Here is a 16,307-nt window from a genome sequence, read left to right as displayed (position 1 = left end):
TCCCAAGTATAAAATGCGTCGTGAAGCTAAGTCTACTACTCCGAAGCAGTTAAGACAGATGGCCACTAAAGTGTAGCACAAGTAGTCATGGAGCACTCAATTGTTATCTTAGTAATAAAACACGGATGGTGTAATGTAACATTGTATTTATATTTAGTTGGCTTTATGTCATCAGTATCCTTATAATCAAGTGTGCATTGTGTATTTATGTGCTCAACTTGTGTGTCTTGTGTTTGTCATGTCCAACATCTACATTATTGGAATAATCTTATTGCCATAATATACACAATGTGAACTCTCTATTTCGATCCCAACATGTGGAAAGTCAGTGTTGAAACGGTATCTGGAGTATAGCCATGTACTATATGCTATGTATATTTATACTGTACTTCAACAGTCAGGAACCCATATAAAGTGAAAAGGAGTGTTTAAATGATCAGTCTTTTCTTGTGAAGTTAAAACAATCAGGCTTAAAGGGTGTAGAAAATATTCTATGCAAATATGTTTTTTTATAAAGTATGTGTATATGTCTTCAGTTTTCAAATGATTTTAAGGTTTTTAGTCACTCACAAAGCTAACCAGTATGACCAAAAAATATTCGGGTTTTACTTTTGCAAAGGTCATTTCAAGTTTCATGTTATCTAATGATAAAAAAAAATCTGTGTTATTGATAGAATACATAAGGAGAGATTGAAAAATATCTGTTAATTATGTATGTAATCAAAAATCACTCATTTTGTCTGCAGAAAATTCTGGTACTTTTAAAAAATATAGATTTAAATATCCATTTTTTTAAAATTAATTTTTACATTGGATTTTGAGTGGATTGATAAAAATCGAATGGGTTCCTATAATTTTGTTTTTAGAAGCAATAATATCTATAAATACAACAAGTGTATGCATTGACACTGAGTTATATTGTTGTAAGCTATACTCTGGGCTTCTATCCAAAAATTACATCCATGGACTGCCCTTGGTCTGCTCCAGTTGACACGACATTGTTTTCTTCTCTTTATCCTTGAGCACAAAGATAACTTGTGAAATTCCTGCTGGCTGCCTTTGAGGGCTTGGTAGTTCAGAGGATGGCTTGGGGACAGCTTCTGACGCAGGTTGTCAGGACATGGGTTGTTTTTTTTGCTGCGACCAACAGCAACAGGTGTCAAGCCCGTCAGCCGCCAATGCATTACAGTATAGGTACTTTATGTACTTTTTAAAAAAAATAAATTTAATTTCAATTGTAATTTAATCTGTATTTAGCCAAGATTTTAAGAAATTGTCACAGTTCAAGTGCGAAAATGGTGACATGAGGGAAGGCAAGGAGAATGAAGCAAATAAAACTGAAACTGTTTTTGATGATGGCAAACAGGAATTTATACATTTAGATTTTTCTTGGCCTTATACAAAATTTAAGCACATACAGGGTAAAACTAACTAAATTATATCAAACCCTTAGAACCTTCCTTCTCTCACATCTTATCCAACCAGATCCTTTCACTGATTGCCTTTGTACTTCAATTTTCATCTCCTTCACTTATCCCTCTGTCTATTCCAGGCTCCAGGAGAGAGCATCCATTTAAGGGTCTCATTCTCAGCTGTCGACAGTCTCTGAGTCTTTGACTTTTAAAATCACATGAGCATACAAAGGAAGGTGTGAGGCACCTTGGCCCACTTTAGTTTGAAACTGGAGCCAGCAAAGCTATTGGTAGAATGTGTTCTTTGTTATTGTGAAAGGTCACTTCTAAGGGGTGTTGAGTTTCGGTGGTGGCTCACAGTAGTTGATTGTTCTCTACCTCTGTCTTCTCCTCACTCATTTAGGATGTGGAGCTCTGTGTGCACTCCAAGCCTTAGTACTGCTTGTCCTTTTCAAAGAGGCATGGGCCAGGACATCATGAAATTTTGGAAAGGTACTGTGACCATTTACAGATTTTCTTTTCTTTTTTTCTTATCTGTTGCAATAACAGTTTTAATGTAGTGTCTTATTTGATTGATTGATGTTGCATGAATTGATTAGGTCTATCTTGGAGTGTACTATCCTTGAATACCCCAAGTTCAGATAATCTGCCATCAGACACCTTCACCAAGTCTCTCTCACCAAGTGCCTCTGTTCTGTAGTCCAGATGGCCCTCCCGTAATTGGCTGTGAAGATGCTTGTTCCTGTAGGAAGGCTGGCCTGGTGACAACTGATGGGAAGGTTAGTTTTTACTTTTCTACTTCTGATTTCTAAACATTTTTGTCTGTAATTATATTAAATGGTAGCACCATCACCTCACAGCAAGAGGGTTCCAGGTTCAACTCCCGACTGGGGCCTTTCTGTGTGGAGTTTGCATGTTCTCCCCGTGTATGCGGGGGTTCTCTCCAGGAACTCTGGTTTCTTCTCACTGTCCAAAAACATGCATGTTAGATTAATCGGTGTCTTTAAAGAAATTGTCCTTAGGAGTGAGTGTGAGCGTGTGTGTGGTTGTTTGTCTTGTTTGTCTCTGTGGGCCTGTGATGGACTGGCGACCTGTCCAGGGGGTACCCCGCCTCTCGCCCAATGACTGCTTGGTTAGGCTCCAGCCCCCCCGCGACCCGACCGACGGATTCAGCGGGTATAGAAAATGGATGGATGGATGGATATATTAAATGGGAACTAAACATGATGACTTGAGTGAACAGCAAACAATCTACCTGTGCTCAAAGCTTTTAGTGAATAACAATGTTTGCCTATTATGACAATGAGACAGTGCTGGGATGCAGTTATGTCTGTTTCACATTTTTTCCTGTTGTGTACATGCACAAATTTATCTTTTCCCACTTTTCAGGCCATGTGTCTATTAATGTTTTATAAGCATACAAAAGTTTTTGTTTCCAAGCAGATTCTCTGATAAAGCCACAATTTCAAAATGCAACATGCCTTTTTTCCTCCCTGAAATACCTTTAGGAAGATACAACTAGTTTGTACTTGAACTAGCAATAAGTAATTTGTGTAAAATACTTGTGCAGTCTCAAAGTCTCAAAACACAGTTTAATGCTGGAGCGTTCATTTTTGTCAGTTGTATTAACATGCAGAAATTGCATGCAGTTATTTTTTGATAAATTAGTTTACACAGAACAGATCTGTAGTCTGTTCTATGTATCAAAAAGAAAAGAAAAAAGAAAAAAACAGGGAAATATTTTTAGAATATTTTAGTCGTATTTTTTTAAACAGATTATTTTTATAATTCCAAAGAAAAAATAGAACCATAAATATATTTGTGTTAATAGTATCTAAGGTTATATTGTACTTTTTTGAACAGTATAAAAAATTTTTTTCGATCTTAAGATACAAATCTTTGCAGCGACAAAGCTTTATTATAGATAAAGAGGACAGGTCACTGCTCTGTATTATATTATATTTTATTGTATTATATTTTCATCATAATTCTGATGTTGCAGAAAGGTTTTTGTTTCGTTGTTTTGTTGGTTGTGCAGTTTTAGCGAACTATAGTTTTTCATTATCCAATGATCATTAGTTAAAATATATGTGTATTTTATACACATATGTATAGTTAGACTTCATATTTTTTGATGAGTCCATTTAGATCAAACCTGCAAAATGTTAAGAACCATAACCATTATTTGTGATTAAAAGTCATAATTGTATTTCAAAATACACATTATTAGACTTTTTTTTCTCTGTATGTGTGCTATATATTTATTCATTATTTATATTTTTTATAATGCTGCCCCAATGTGACACTTTCACTGGAAATAATGTTGAATTATTTTGCCATTTTCATTCAGTTTGATTTAGCTTTCTAATGCTATGAACAGTTTCTTTGCCAACAAAAAGTCAAGAAACAGCCTTTGATGCACATACTTTTATTCTACTGAACAAACACATGCTTAGGGAGACAGCATCACAAAAGCAAGATGTGTCTCAGAAATGTGCCTTTTTTTAAGGAAACTTTATTCTTCATCGTGTCCTTTCTGAAACAAAAGAAAGAAAATGCAAAATGAATATTAAGCTTTTTTTTCATTTCAGAGAAAAATAATTATGGATTTTGTTGACATTTTAACAGCTACAAAGTAAAGTAAGTCATGCAAGGTAAAGAGGTTTAAAAGTAGCTTGATTACCCTAAGTGCATGAAAAATAAGACAGCTGGATGTCTCTTCTTGGTTCTTGAAGACGGTTTGCCGGTCCTTTGAAAGACTTCTTCAGTTTTGACTGACGGCTGAAGACTCTCAGGCTTATAAGCTATTGTTGGAACGTTCACACTCAACGTTCCTCTCCTCTCTGGTTTGAGAGAGGAGAGGAATAGGAGAAGAAATCTCTCTTAAACGGAAAAAAAAAACTACATAAAACCGAGATGCTCGTCATAGATATCCCCTACACAAAAACCTACGCATGTAAACAACTTACAGGTGGTATGACCCAGTTGGTATCACTCACACTCTGGGTGGATGAAGTGTGACGTGAATGTCTCAACAAAAGTGTTTAAGCCTGAATACCCCATCAGTTACAACTAAAAAAAAAAAACTGTCAGATGAGAGGTGAAATGTCCTCAAGAACCAAAATGGAAGTCCAGTCGCCTTCTATTCAAGCACTTACGTTATCAGACCTCGATGACTGAAAGTCAACACCATCATTTACCTTGGTGATCTGTTTATGTAGCTGCAAAGAAGCTTTAAATATTCTAGAGTGGTATATTTCAGTATGTATATGTGTGTGTGTTTATGCACATACAAACCTTTGACCCCACATCACGGCTCTTGGCACGTAGCTTGTTAACCTGAGACTCAGCAATGTCAGCTCTCTCTTCAGCCTCATCAAGCTCATGTTGAAGCTTGCGGAACTTGGTAAGATTACCGTTGGCCTGCTCCTCCTGTAGAACAAGAACACCATATATATATTTTGTTACATGCGTCAGATAAATTACAGTGGTCATAAATAAGTGTGGTATTTAAATCAGGATTACTTACAGCATCTTCTGCAGACTTCTTGTAGGATTTGACCTTAAGCTGCAGCTTATCCACCAAATCTTGAAGACGTGCAAGATTTTTACGGTCTTCTTCAGTCTAAGTTGAACAAAAGAAAGAAAAAATAACAGATACTAAAGAAGAAAGATACAATATATATGCAGTTTAATTTTGTACTTTTCATAGCATAAACAGACTCTACTCCAGATTGATATTTACCTGATAAGTAAGCTCCTTGATGCGTCGCTCATACTTTCTAACTCCTTTGATAGCATCACTGGCCTTTTTCTGTTCGCCCTCCACCTCATTTTCAAGTTCTCTGACCTATAAGGTGCCACAACAAAAGCTGACTACCATCTCTCTTTTTCAGAAAGAACAAATATATATTTTCCATGAAGAAAGTCAAAAAGTCAAAGAGGGAACTTATACTCACCCTGGCCTCCAGCTTCTGCACCTGCTTCTTGCCTCCCTTCATGGCGATCTGCTCAGCTTCATCCAGACGGTGCTGCAGGTCTTTGATGGTTTGCTCCATGTTCTTCTTCATGCGCTCCAGGTGAGCGCTGGTGTCCTGCTCTTTCTTCAGCTCCTCTGCCATCATGGCAGCATCAGTAATGGCCTTCTTGGCCTTCTCTTCAGCATTTCTGCATTCCTGCACAGCGTCCTCCACTTCAGTTTGAAGCTGGGATGTATCGGCCTCCAGCTTCTTCTTCTGGTTTAGCAGACTGGTGTTCTGTTTCCAACAAAAGGTGCACATTTTTTTTTGTTTGAAAATAGCTTAAACAAGCTGAAACGTATTGTATAAAACAGTAATTGTCTCACCTGAGAGTGCAGTAGCTGCACCCTCTCACTAACATCCAGCAGCTCTTGCTCGGCCAGTTTGCGACTTCGCTCAGTTTGCTCCAGAGCAGCCCTCAGTTCCTCCAGTTCAGCCTGAAGCAGGTTGTTGCGTCTCTCAACGATGGCCATGTTTTCCTTCATGTCATCATTTGCTCGAAGAGAGTCATCAAGCTGGAGTTGAGCATCCTGAAAGATGAACCAAAAGATTTCATTTTCAGTTATGTTAGTTCATAAAAGCAATTGCATGATTATTATTTCTCATCCATTGCAAACCTTCAGATGTGCGTGAACAGACTTCAGCTGTTTCTGGGCCTCAGCCGCCTGCCTGTTGGCTTGGCTTAGCTGGATCTCCATTTCATTGAGGTCTCCCTCCATCTTCTTTTTCAAACGGAGAGCCTCATTTCTGCTGCGAGTCTCAGCCTCAAGTGAGCTCTGAAGAGTATCAACAGTGCGCTGTTGGGTTCTCTTCGCTTGTTCCATCTCTTCATCTTTCTCAGCCAGCTTGCGCTCAATGTCAGCCTTAATCTGGTTGAACTCAAGCTGCACTCTTAGAATCTTTCCTTCTTCATGCTCCAGTGAAGCCTGTCATGAATTAGATAAATCAGGTGAAGTGCGAGTGATCATCAGTTTCCAGAATATTTTACGATATAAAGGTGGACTTTGCAGCATACCTCTGCTTCCTCCAGAGCTGTCTGGATCTCGGACTTCTCTTGTTCCAGCTGCTTTCGAATCTTCTCAAGCTCGTGAATACTCTTTCCACTCTCTCCGATTTGTTCAGTGAGATCAGATATTTCCTCTGAGATACACAATGGGAAATTTTCAATCTTTCAATGTCTCCTGTGGACAAATACTGTAATAGCAATGTAAGTTGATGTTATTCTTCTGGAAGTGAGCATTTTGAAAGCTGCCACATTTACTTGCCCTCACACTGCTGATGAGAAAAGGTTCCTATTTCTTTAGATGTCACATTTACCTCCAAGAACAACACAAAGCTTTCGAGCTTAGGCTTTTCTGAGAATTTCCTGTTTCCACACCTCTGCAGTGTACTGTACCCCTTTGCCTGTGCATTGGAAGTTTTCACACAGCTGACCCAAAAGGTAGGATGACTAAGACCATGTGCATGTCTGTAGTGTCCAAATCATTTTTCCCACCTGGAGACAGAAAGCATGTACCCAGCCTTACCCTGCAGATTCTTGTTCTCCCTCTTCATGGTCTCCAGATGTTCAAGAGATTCTTCATAGGAGTTTTTCAGTTTGAAGAGTTCAGTGCTCAGAGACCTGGCTTCCTTCTGGGAGCTCTCCAGTTCACTCTGAGATTCCTCATATTTCTGTTTCCACTCTGCCAAGACCTGAAAGGCATTCCAAACTTAGCCAAAATAATTACTCCAAACTGTCGTGAAATAATTCTGAAGATAATCAATTCAAACCTTGTCAAAGTTCCTTTGCTTCTTGTCCAGAGCAGCAGCAGCAGCATTTGATCTCTCCACATCCACCATGAGGTCTTCAATCTCATTCTGCAGCCTGTGTTTGGTCTTCTCCAGGGAGGAACATTTAGCATTCACTGCTTCAACAGCCTCCTCAGCCTCCTGCAGACGCTGAGCCAGTTTCTTTCTATATTATGGAAGAGTTAATCCAGCATTAGTCGCTTTTAAACTTGGTGAATTGTTCAAGTTAGAATGTGTTTCACTTACTTTGCTTCTTCCAGCTCCTCAGTCCTCTGGATGGCATCAGTTTCATACTTGGTTCTCCACTGAGCCACCTCAGAGTTGGCCTTGGACATGCTGCGCTGTAGCTCAGCCTTGGCCTCCTGCTCCTCCTCATACTGCTCCCTGAGCAGGTCACAGTCGTGGCGGGAAGACTGCACAGCATGGGCTAATGCATTCTTGGCCTGAAAGGAAAGCATATCTAAGTACTTTGCACATATCATGTAATCTGCATTAAATGTGGCCTAACTGCTATTAGTTTCCTACCTTGATTTCTTCCTCTAGTTGCCTTTTAAGGTCTTCAATTTGTTGAGTGTAGGACTGTTTTCCTCTGGTGAGTTGAGACACCAGGGAATCCTTTTCCTCAAGCTGCCTTGAAAGTTCACCTGATTTAAGCGCAAAGTGTAAATTAATACGTCATATTGTCTCAAATAACATATGGTTTTCAGATGAGGTGCACACCATTTTCAGTTTGAAGCTTGGCTTTCTGCATGGTGAAGTCATTGATGGAACGCTGTCCCTCCTCTGACTTTGTTTTATATTCATTCATCTGGTCCTCCAGAGACCTGCACATTTTCTCCAAATTGTTCTGAAAATTAAGCACAAAAAGGTCAACAAATGCATTGCAACAACAATTTAATCTGTTCATCTGTTCAATAACACGACGAGATTCATTCATGAAAATCACTTACCTTTGACTTGACAATCTGCTCCATATTGGAGACCACATCATCCAATTCCAGTCTGAGCTCACTCTTCTCCTTCTCCAGCTTCTGCTTGACTCTCTGCAGGTTGTCAATCTGCTCTCCCAGGTCAGCAACACTGTCAGCTTGTTTCTTCCTGAGGGTGGCAGCGGTGGCTTCATGCTGCAGAGTGGACTCTTCAAGGTCTCTGCGGAGTTTCTGGAACTCAGCCTCCCTCTTCTTGTTCATCTCAATCTGGGCAGCTGTGGCTCCACCAGCCTCCTCCAGCCGCTCACTGATCTCTTCCAGCTCTCTGGACAAGTCTGCTCTCTGCTTCTCCACCTTGGCTCGAGCAGCTCGCTCTGCTTCGAGCTCTTCCTCCAGCTCCTCAATGCGGGCCTGCACCCGAGTCAAAGCGAAACTTTACATGAAAACCTTTTGATCTTAAAAATGGTCATATTGTATCATTTTGACTTTCTTTTTCATAATTTGTCCAGAAAGAATTATCACCTGTAGCTCCTTTAGTTTTTTCTGGAGCTGGGAACTCATTGCCTGTTCATCCTCTATTTTGCTATTTAATTGGCTGATTTCAAAATCTTTCCTGTGAATGGAAAAAAAGCAAAACGTATACAACAATGCCTTCCTTTTAAAGGAATTATTGTTGGTAAAGATGAACTTTTTTATGGTACTTTTTCAGCCTCTCTTCGAGCTGCTGCTTGTCATTTTCCAGATCCATGATGCTCTCTTGGGCCAACTTAAGGTCTCCTTCAAGTTTCCGCTTCGCTCTCTCAAGGTCCATGCGTATTTTCTTCTCTTGCTCCAAGGACCCTTCAAGCTGCAGAAAGTCATTAAGAAAAAAAGTATTACTTCAAGACTTAGGATCTGTGATTGTCCACATAGTGTTCTAAATTCTTACATCATCCACTTGCTGCTCCAGCTTGGCCTTGGCCTTGGTCAGAGTGTTGACTTTGTCTTCCTCACTCTGCAGGTCATCCAGTGTTTGTTGATGAGCTTCTTGTAAAGCTTTCTTTTCCTTGGTCAACTTGGCAATGATTTCATCCAAAGCAGCCATCTCCTCTGTCAGGTTCTTTACCTGTTGCAGATAAAAATGATAGACTCTTTACGGCTATCACAGCAGCTTTAAAACATTTTCTTTCAAGAAATCTTGTGTTTATTGCACCTTGTTCTCTGTGGCGTGCTTTTCTTTCTCCACTTTAGCCAGGGTTAACTCTAAGTCATCAATATCTTTCTTCAGCTCAGAACACTCATCCTCCAGCTTCCTCTTCTTTGCAGTCAGTTCAGCATTCATCTCCTCCTCATCGTCCAGCCTTTCTGTCAGCTCTTTGGCTTTTGCCTCCAGCTGAATCTTGCTCTTGATGAGCCCCTCACATCTCTCCTCAGCATCGCAGAGATTATCTTGCTCCTGTTATTTAAAACAATCAGCATGTCACACAGTGGAAGCATACATTATATGATGTTGGTATGAATTATAATACTGTAAGAAACAGTGTTTTAACATACAGTCTGGACTTGGAGCTGCAGGTCATTCTTCTCTTGGAGAAGAGAGACCATTTTTTCTTCTAGTTCTTTTCTGCGGGCTTCTGATTTTGCATAAGCCTCCTTCAGTTTGATAAACTCTTCCTTCATGTTGGCCATCTCCTTCTCAGTCTCAGCTGATTTCAGCAGAGGTTTGATCTTGAAGTAGAGCTTCATCCATGGCCAATTCTTGACCCCCATGAAGGCACGAACGTTCCACTGGATCACAAGCAATGCATCCCTGTGTACACCAATTTTTAGATATATTGTAGTCACTGTCGTGCTGCAAAGCTTTACAATTATTTTAACGGCTTATTCACATTAATTAGTTCTTTATGCACACTTTTTCAGATTTCGATTTGGGAATGTTCAAGGTACAACGTTTAGGAGTGCAAGTACCTGCGTTCAACAATCTTCTGGAATTCAATTCTTGCCAGAACACCTCGGGATCTAGCCTGAATCCTGGTGATAATTAGAGCCAATCGGTCATCTCGCATCTCCTCCAGCAGACCGAGCAGCCCAGCTTTGAAGAAAACCTAATTTGTGCAAACATGACATGAGTACTAGCAAAGACAAGGTGCCCATGTTTAAAGTTTATGTGTGAGTTTTATGTGTTTGAAACTTTCTTATGCCAACCAAATTAAAACCAGACACGAAAACAAGAGTTGAAATAGAAAAGGGATTTCCTGAACACGTCTTTTGTTGAGATTTGTGGACTGTTGGAAAATCACAAAAGGTGTCACCCTTTGCAGTTTCTATTCTTACTAAAGCAAAAAAAAGACAGGAGAAACAAAAAAGAAAAAGTGCTTTTCACAGCATATTCTAAAGTATCACTTACCTTGGTGTGCCCCAGTCTATACTGGGTGTGGTCAATATCCAGTGAACCCAACAGTTTCTCTGCAGCCTTCTTGTTGTCAATGAACTGTCCTTCAGGAATGGCATTAGGGTTCAAAATGCGGTATCTTTGATGCAAGTACAAAAAAGTTAATCATTTCTTTTCAATTTCACATCGGGGGATGTTTATCATATATGTCGATGCTCATCAAATGCAAACCTCTGCTTGAAATCTCCATAGAGGATCCTGTTGGGGAAGCCCTTTCTGCAGATCCTGATGCCCTCCAGCACACCGTTACAGCGCAGCTGGTGCATCACCAGAGGGTTCTCCATGGCCCCGGGAGTCTTGGTCTCATTGGGGATGATGCAGCGCACAAAGTGAGGGTGAGTAGACCTCAAGTTGGTCATCAGCTTATTCAGGTTCTCCTGAGAGTACACAACAGGTGACACAATTGATCATCTACATCATTAAAAGTAAAAGCACCATTAAATATTACTTTTATACATAATGAAAAACTGCAAAGATCTTACCCTGTGCAGGGCAGATACAGTTTGGAAAGATGAACCTTTCTTTTTGCTACCACCTTTGCCTTTTCCACCAGATTCCTGAGCTAAAGAAAAGTCACAAATGAATGTTTAGATCAAAGAAACCTTCTGATCAGGTATTCCTCATTCAAAATCATTCTCATTAAACATCTCAACTATTGATCCAATTAGTTATACCCATGATATTCTGTCAAAGTTTGCATTGGCTGAAGCTAAGCTGCACTGAACTGAAAAGCTGGTCAGGAACTAAAACGCAGAGCAGTATAGAGACTTCCATCTGTTTTCAAATTCAACAACCTGTCTGTACTCCGACATTACATCACTACATGAGTATAACTGGTGGCGCCAGGCCAAAAATCAACAATTAAGATGGTTTTAACCATTGATAGAGGGTTAGAATCTGAAAAACAAAAGGTGTTATGACACTACAATTACTTTTATCAAAGTACAAATCCAAAAAGGTGAAGACATGGAAATCAAGTGAGGGAATTCGGTGATTAGAAAGTATGTTCTAATTAGAGCCCACAGAAAAATGGGATTTTACATGAAATATTGCTACATGCATATTCAGACAGGCTACATGCTCTGCTTCTGACCCATGTATTGCATAATGGCCATTTTAGAAACACCTATTGACATGTCCTTCAGTTGTGTGGCTGTTTACTCAAATAAAGAATAAGGAAAAAATGCAACTGACCAGCACGTTCAAACCCCAAGACTTCCTGATACAAGCTGCTAGCCCCTATGATCCATTGGATATTTACACATCCTTTTTAAAGTAAGTTGCTAGTTCCTTGATAAATACAAACCTGATTCAGCTCCAGCATAGTTTGCAAAGAGGATAGCCAACAGCTTAAGGTTTGACTTCTGGTACAGTCCAACAACGGTCTCATTCAGAGGATCCTTGTTCTTCACCAGCCAGTTGTTGATATTATAATCAACAGTTCCAGCGTAGTGAACCAGGGCAAAATGGGCCTCTGGTTTTCCTTTGACGATCCTGGGCTTCTGGAAGTTGTTGGATTTCCCAAGGTGGTTGTCATAGAGCTTAGCTTTAAAGGTGGAATCAGAGGCTTTGGGAAACATGCACTCCTCTTCAAGGATGGACATGATACCCATGGGCTAAGGGAGACAAATATACATGATTTGAAAAAAAAAAAAAAAACTTTACTTTATTTATCTTATGTAAACACGTTGTGGTTCAGTGTCTCACCTTTTCAATCAGGTCAATACAGGCCTGCAGGTCCATACCAAAGTCAATGAAAGTCCATTCAATGCCCTCCTTCTTGTACTCTTCCTGCTCCAGTACGAACATGTGATGGTTGAAAAACTGCTGCAGCTTTTCATTGGTGAAGTTGATGCACATCTGCTCAAAGGTGTTGAACTGAAAAAAATATATAAATTTCAATTTTAGTTCATGATATATCAAACTCTAATTTCTGGTTATGATTTCCTAATTATATTGCTCACATCAAAGATCTCAAATCCAGCAATGTCCAGCACGCCGATGAAGTACTGCCGGGGCTTATTGGTTTCCAGGGACTGGTTAATCCTCACCACCATCCACAGAAACATTTTCTCATACACTGACTTAGACAGTGCACCAATGGCATAGTTCACCTTAAAAAGGAAGTACACAAAAAATTATTTTTTCATATTTCTTAATATTTTCAAATAGAAGCAACATTTCTTATTTTCTCACCTGGGCGACATTCTGTCCCTTGGTGACCCACTCATTTCCTACTTTAACTCTTGGGTGACAGAGAGCTTTGATGAGGTCAGCAGAGTTCAGGCCCATCAGATAAGCTACTTTATCAGCAACTGAGGAAGGGAAGATGGAAGGAAGGGAAGATGACACATTCAGATATGTAGATAAAGCTGTACAAAACTTTTAATGGGACGCAATGTTACCAGATAATATATATAATAAAGTGCATAAAAATACCAACGCGGTATACAGCATAAAGCTTCTTGCTACAGGCGGCAGCAAAATTTCACTTTTCTTATCCCCTGACCAGAACCATTTATTCTTTCAAAACTATTATTCAAAGCTCATACTGTATAATGCTCATAAATAATGACGACAGATTCTATTCTTGGTTTGTTAGAAGTCTCAGTCTCAGTAGCCCTATAAATGTCAAACTCATTCATTGGCATTTTTATTATGTTTGTGATCTCTGAAACCAACAACATAATTCATCAAATCACCACCATAACCGTGACAACTTTCAATAATAATAATAATAATAATAATAATAATAATACACATCTATGTATAACATACTCTTTTACCTTCTGTGCCATCTGCCTCTGCCTGCTCTTCTCGTTGCTTCTGCTTAAACTTCATGTTACCGTGGTGCATGATGGCACCAGTCAGCTTGTAAATGCTGTTCTTCTCTTCTTGAGTGAAACCCAGAACATCAAAAGCATCCTAAGTGAAATCAAGAAATGTCAATCTGATGGTTCTTTAGTTTGTTTTCAGGTTATGTTCATTTGAGAATGGTTTATTGTTGTGATTTAAACACTGAGCTCACATCAGTGGCTACCAGTTCATCAGAGTCATTGATTGAGGTTACAGTTGTCTCTCCTTGGGAGATGAAGGCATAGTCGTAGGGGTTGTTGGTGATGAGCAGCATTTCTAGAAATAAGTCAAATATTGTCATTATAAAATGCATGATGATGTAAAGTAAAAGTAAAAACATTAATATTCTGCATTTGTTATTTACACTTACCCAGGAGTTCAGGCTTTTGTTGAGACAAGATCTGGTAGAAAATGTGGTAGTCCCTCTCAGCCTTGAGCTGGTAGGTCACACGGGACTTTTCCAGAAGGTCTGCAAGAGAAACACTTATTATTGTGAAATAAAAATTTACATTCTGCCATTATACTTATGACACGAACCACTTTACTTACAAGTTTCAATGTCAGCAGAGGCCAGCTTTCCTCTGTTGTCAAAGTGAATACGAATGAATTTACCCTAACAGAAGAAGAGCCACTTATTTTAGTCACATTGATTCGCCTCATCTCAGAAATTTTCATTTGCTATCCTGCAGTTACTCACAAATCTGGAAGAGTTGTCGTTCCTGATGGTCTTGGCATTACCAAAGGCTTCCAGAGCAGGGTTAGCCTGAATGATTTGATCCTCCAGGGTGCCCTGATGTCAAACAAAGCCACAACTTAGGCACAGTGGCAAATTTGAGAAAGTTTGAAAAACAAAAAGCTTTTAATTTAGGTCATTAACATTTTCATCATATCTAAAACTTTTTTGACGTACAGAAAATTAAATCAAATTCAAAAATTGATCTCAGCTTTTTGAAAAAAAACATGATTTTATGTTATTTCTGATTTTTGTTTTGTAAAACAAACCTTCTTTTCAGCAGCTGCGTCTTTCTTCCCACTGGGGGCAGCAGCGATGCTGGCAAAGTACTGGATGACACGCTTGGTGTTGACAGTCTTTCCAGCACCGGATTCTCCGCTGAGAGGAAGAGAAATAAAAAGGCTTAGACCAAGACTTCTCATTCTTAAATGCTAAAAATATTTTTTGATAGCCGTGTGACTTACGTGATGAGGATCGACTGGTTTTCTCTGTCTGTCAGCAAGAGGAATTCAAAATATTTGTGAAATAGCCAATAAAACTAAAGTGAATTCTCAAACATGATGGAGGCCAGAGTAGATAATGTACCTGACAGCATGTACTGGTAGGCATTGTCAGAGATGGAGAAGATGTGAGGAGGAGCTTCACTCCTCTTCTTTCCTCTGTAGGCAAGAACCACCGGCTGGTTGTAGACTGGCAGCCACTTGTAAGGGTTGACAGTCACACAGAACAACCCAGAGTAGGTCTATGAAAATAAGAAATGGAAAGCTGACTGTTAAAGAAAAGTATGTGGAAATAGTATTTGTGGTATGGGTGGGAGTAAAATTTTTAAGCTCTCCACTCACATAGATCATCCATGCTGCGTAACGCTCTTTGAGGTTAAACAGCACAGCGGGCTCATGGAGGAAGGTGAACATTGCCATGTCTTCAATTTTATCAAACTTAGGTGGGTTCTGAGGATGTACATCTTCCTCCTTCACTGTGACAGTCTATAAAACAAAATCTGACATTTACTGCCAAATTGAACTAAACACCTCTTCATACACATAAACGTACACTTTCTCATTCAGAATGTGAAATTGACCTACCTTTCCAAATTCAGTTTCAGCAGTGACTTTGCCACCATCACGACTTGAAATGGTTGCTTTAACGTACTCGCATTGTGGGTCAGGAACAAAACACTCCCTCTTCATGTCAAATTGTCGTGTCTGGGCCTCGAGACGCTCTCTATCTGATTTTCTCAGAAAAGGAGCCGCAGGCCCAAACTCTGCCATGACAGCATCACCCATCTTTCAACCTGTAGTAAATGTGAAATTCATGTGCCCTTAAATATGATCACAATACCATGGCCATAAACCAGAAGCATTGAAAATCATTATTAAACATTTACAAAAGGGCATTTCATGTTTTATTATGTCTTAACCATCAAATACTATAATGTAAATCGTAATAAACCAGGATTATATTAAAGTGGGGCTCAGAATTTACTGCCTGACATACATTCTGATCTTAATTTTAAAAAAGATGCATAGTTGTAGGATTTGTTTATTGCTTATTCTTGTAAAAGATTTAAACCAATCTCACAAATCACAACCTTGGTATAGTGGGCTTTGAAATTTGCACAGCATACAACCACCCATTTCCTAAGACACTTAATTTAGATCAGAAAAGCTGCTCCATAAGCCAAATGGGATATGACCTTGAATGTTTAATCGTGTGCTGTATCAAAGATTCAATTCCAAAAACTAAAAAATGAACACATAGTTGAAGTACTGATTAAATTACAACCAACTGTTACCTAGAGTGAGTTGGACTCCAAAAGAGGACCAGGGTCAGTCTGGGTCTTGCTAGTCAAACCAAATGAGAAAGCAAAGCATTATAACACTGCTGCTACCATACATCACTATTTGTTATCCCCAGCCAAAGATATGTATACATGGGTAAGTATATCATATATCACGCATTAGAACAGCTGTTCTTAACATTGCATCAAATATTTATCCCATGCCACTTACGGTGTATAAGGATTTTGCTTACCTTTGACTCTCAACCTTTAATCAAGTGAAGTGATGAGCCCTGTAGCTGACAGCAGCCCTCCCTACATTAATAAAGCTTGTTTATCCACCAAATATGGTATGGATT

At 39.3% G+C, this 16,307-nt stretch overlaps 1 protein-coding gene across 1 annotated transcript; it reads right to left on the bottom strand.

Moving 5' to 3' along the window:
• Window positions 1-3,824: 3,824 nt before the first annotated feature.
• Window positions 3,825-16,307, bottom strand: LOC142399208 (myosin-7-like). The gene is made up of 39 exons (XM_075483727.1): window positions 16,203-16,307; window positions 15,964-16,012; window positions 15,254-15,462; window positions 15,011-15,154; window positions 14,754-14,910; window positions 14,633-14,660; window positions 14,438-14,546; window positions 14,133-14,225; window positions 13,985-14,048; window positions 13,806-13,904; window positions 13,608-13,711; window positions 13,366-13,504; window positions 12,776-12,894; window positions 12,544-12,693; window positions 12,287-12,457; window positions 11,886-12,195; window positions 11,062-11,141; window positions 10,751-10,956; window positions 10,535-10,658; window positions 10,096-10,232; window positions 9,682-9,937; window positions 9,341-9,583; window positions 9,077-9,253; window positions 8,850-8,995; window positions 8,671-8,761; window positions 8,170-8,559; window positions 7,940-8,066; window positions 7,745-7,863; window positions 7,466-7,662; window positions 7,202-7,385; window positions 6,958-7,123; window positions 6,447-6,571; window positions 6,049-6,357; window positions 5,758-5,961; window positions 5,372-5,668; window positions 5,158-5,262; window positions 4,942-5,037; window positions 4,710-4,844; window positions 3,825-3,948 (listed from the first exon to the last, which is right to left on the bottom strand). The coding sequence occupies exons 3-39, from the start codon at window positions 15,452-15,454 to the stop codon at window positions 3,928-3,930; spliced, it is 5,823 nt and encodes a 1,940-aa protein (XP_075339842.1). The 5' UTR covers window positions 15,455-15,462; window positions 15,964-16,012; window positions 16,203-16,307; the 3' UTR covers window positions 3,825-3,927.

Source organism: Odontesthes bonariensis, chromosome 14 (assembly GCF_027942865.1).
Source record: "Odontesthes bonariensis isolate fOdoBon6 chromosome 14, fOdoBon6.hap1, whole genome shotgun sequence".
Classification (NCBI taxonomy): Eukaryota; Metazoa; Chordata; class Actinopteri; order Atheriniformes; family Atherinopsidae; genus Odontesthes; species Odontesthes bonariensis.
This window is presented reverse-complemented; position numbering and strand designations above follow the sequence as displayed.

Excerpts from the sequence above, each read along its gene's own strand:
- LOC142399208 (XM_075483727.1), bottom strand. The coding sequence starts at position 15,454 with ATGGGTGATGCTGTCATGGCAGAGTTTGGGCCTGCGGCTCCTTTTCTG. Across the intron at positions 7,864-7,939 it reads CAAGCTTCAAACTGAAAATG|GTGAACTTTCAAGGCAGCTT; the intron begins GTGTGCACCTCA and ends CGCTTAAATCAG. Across the intron at positions 5,962-6,048 it reads CTGTTCACGCACATCTGAAG|GATGCTCAACTCCAGCTTGA; the intron begins GTTTGCAATGGA and ends TTCATCTTTCAG.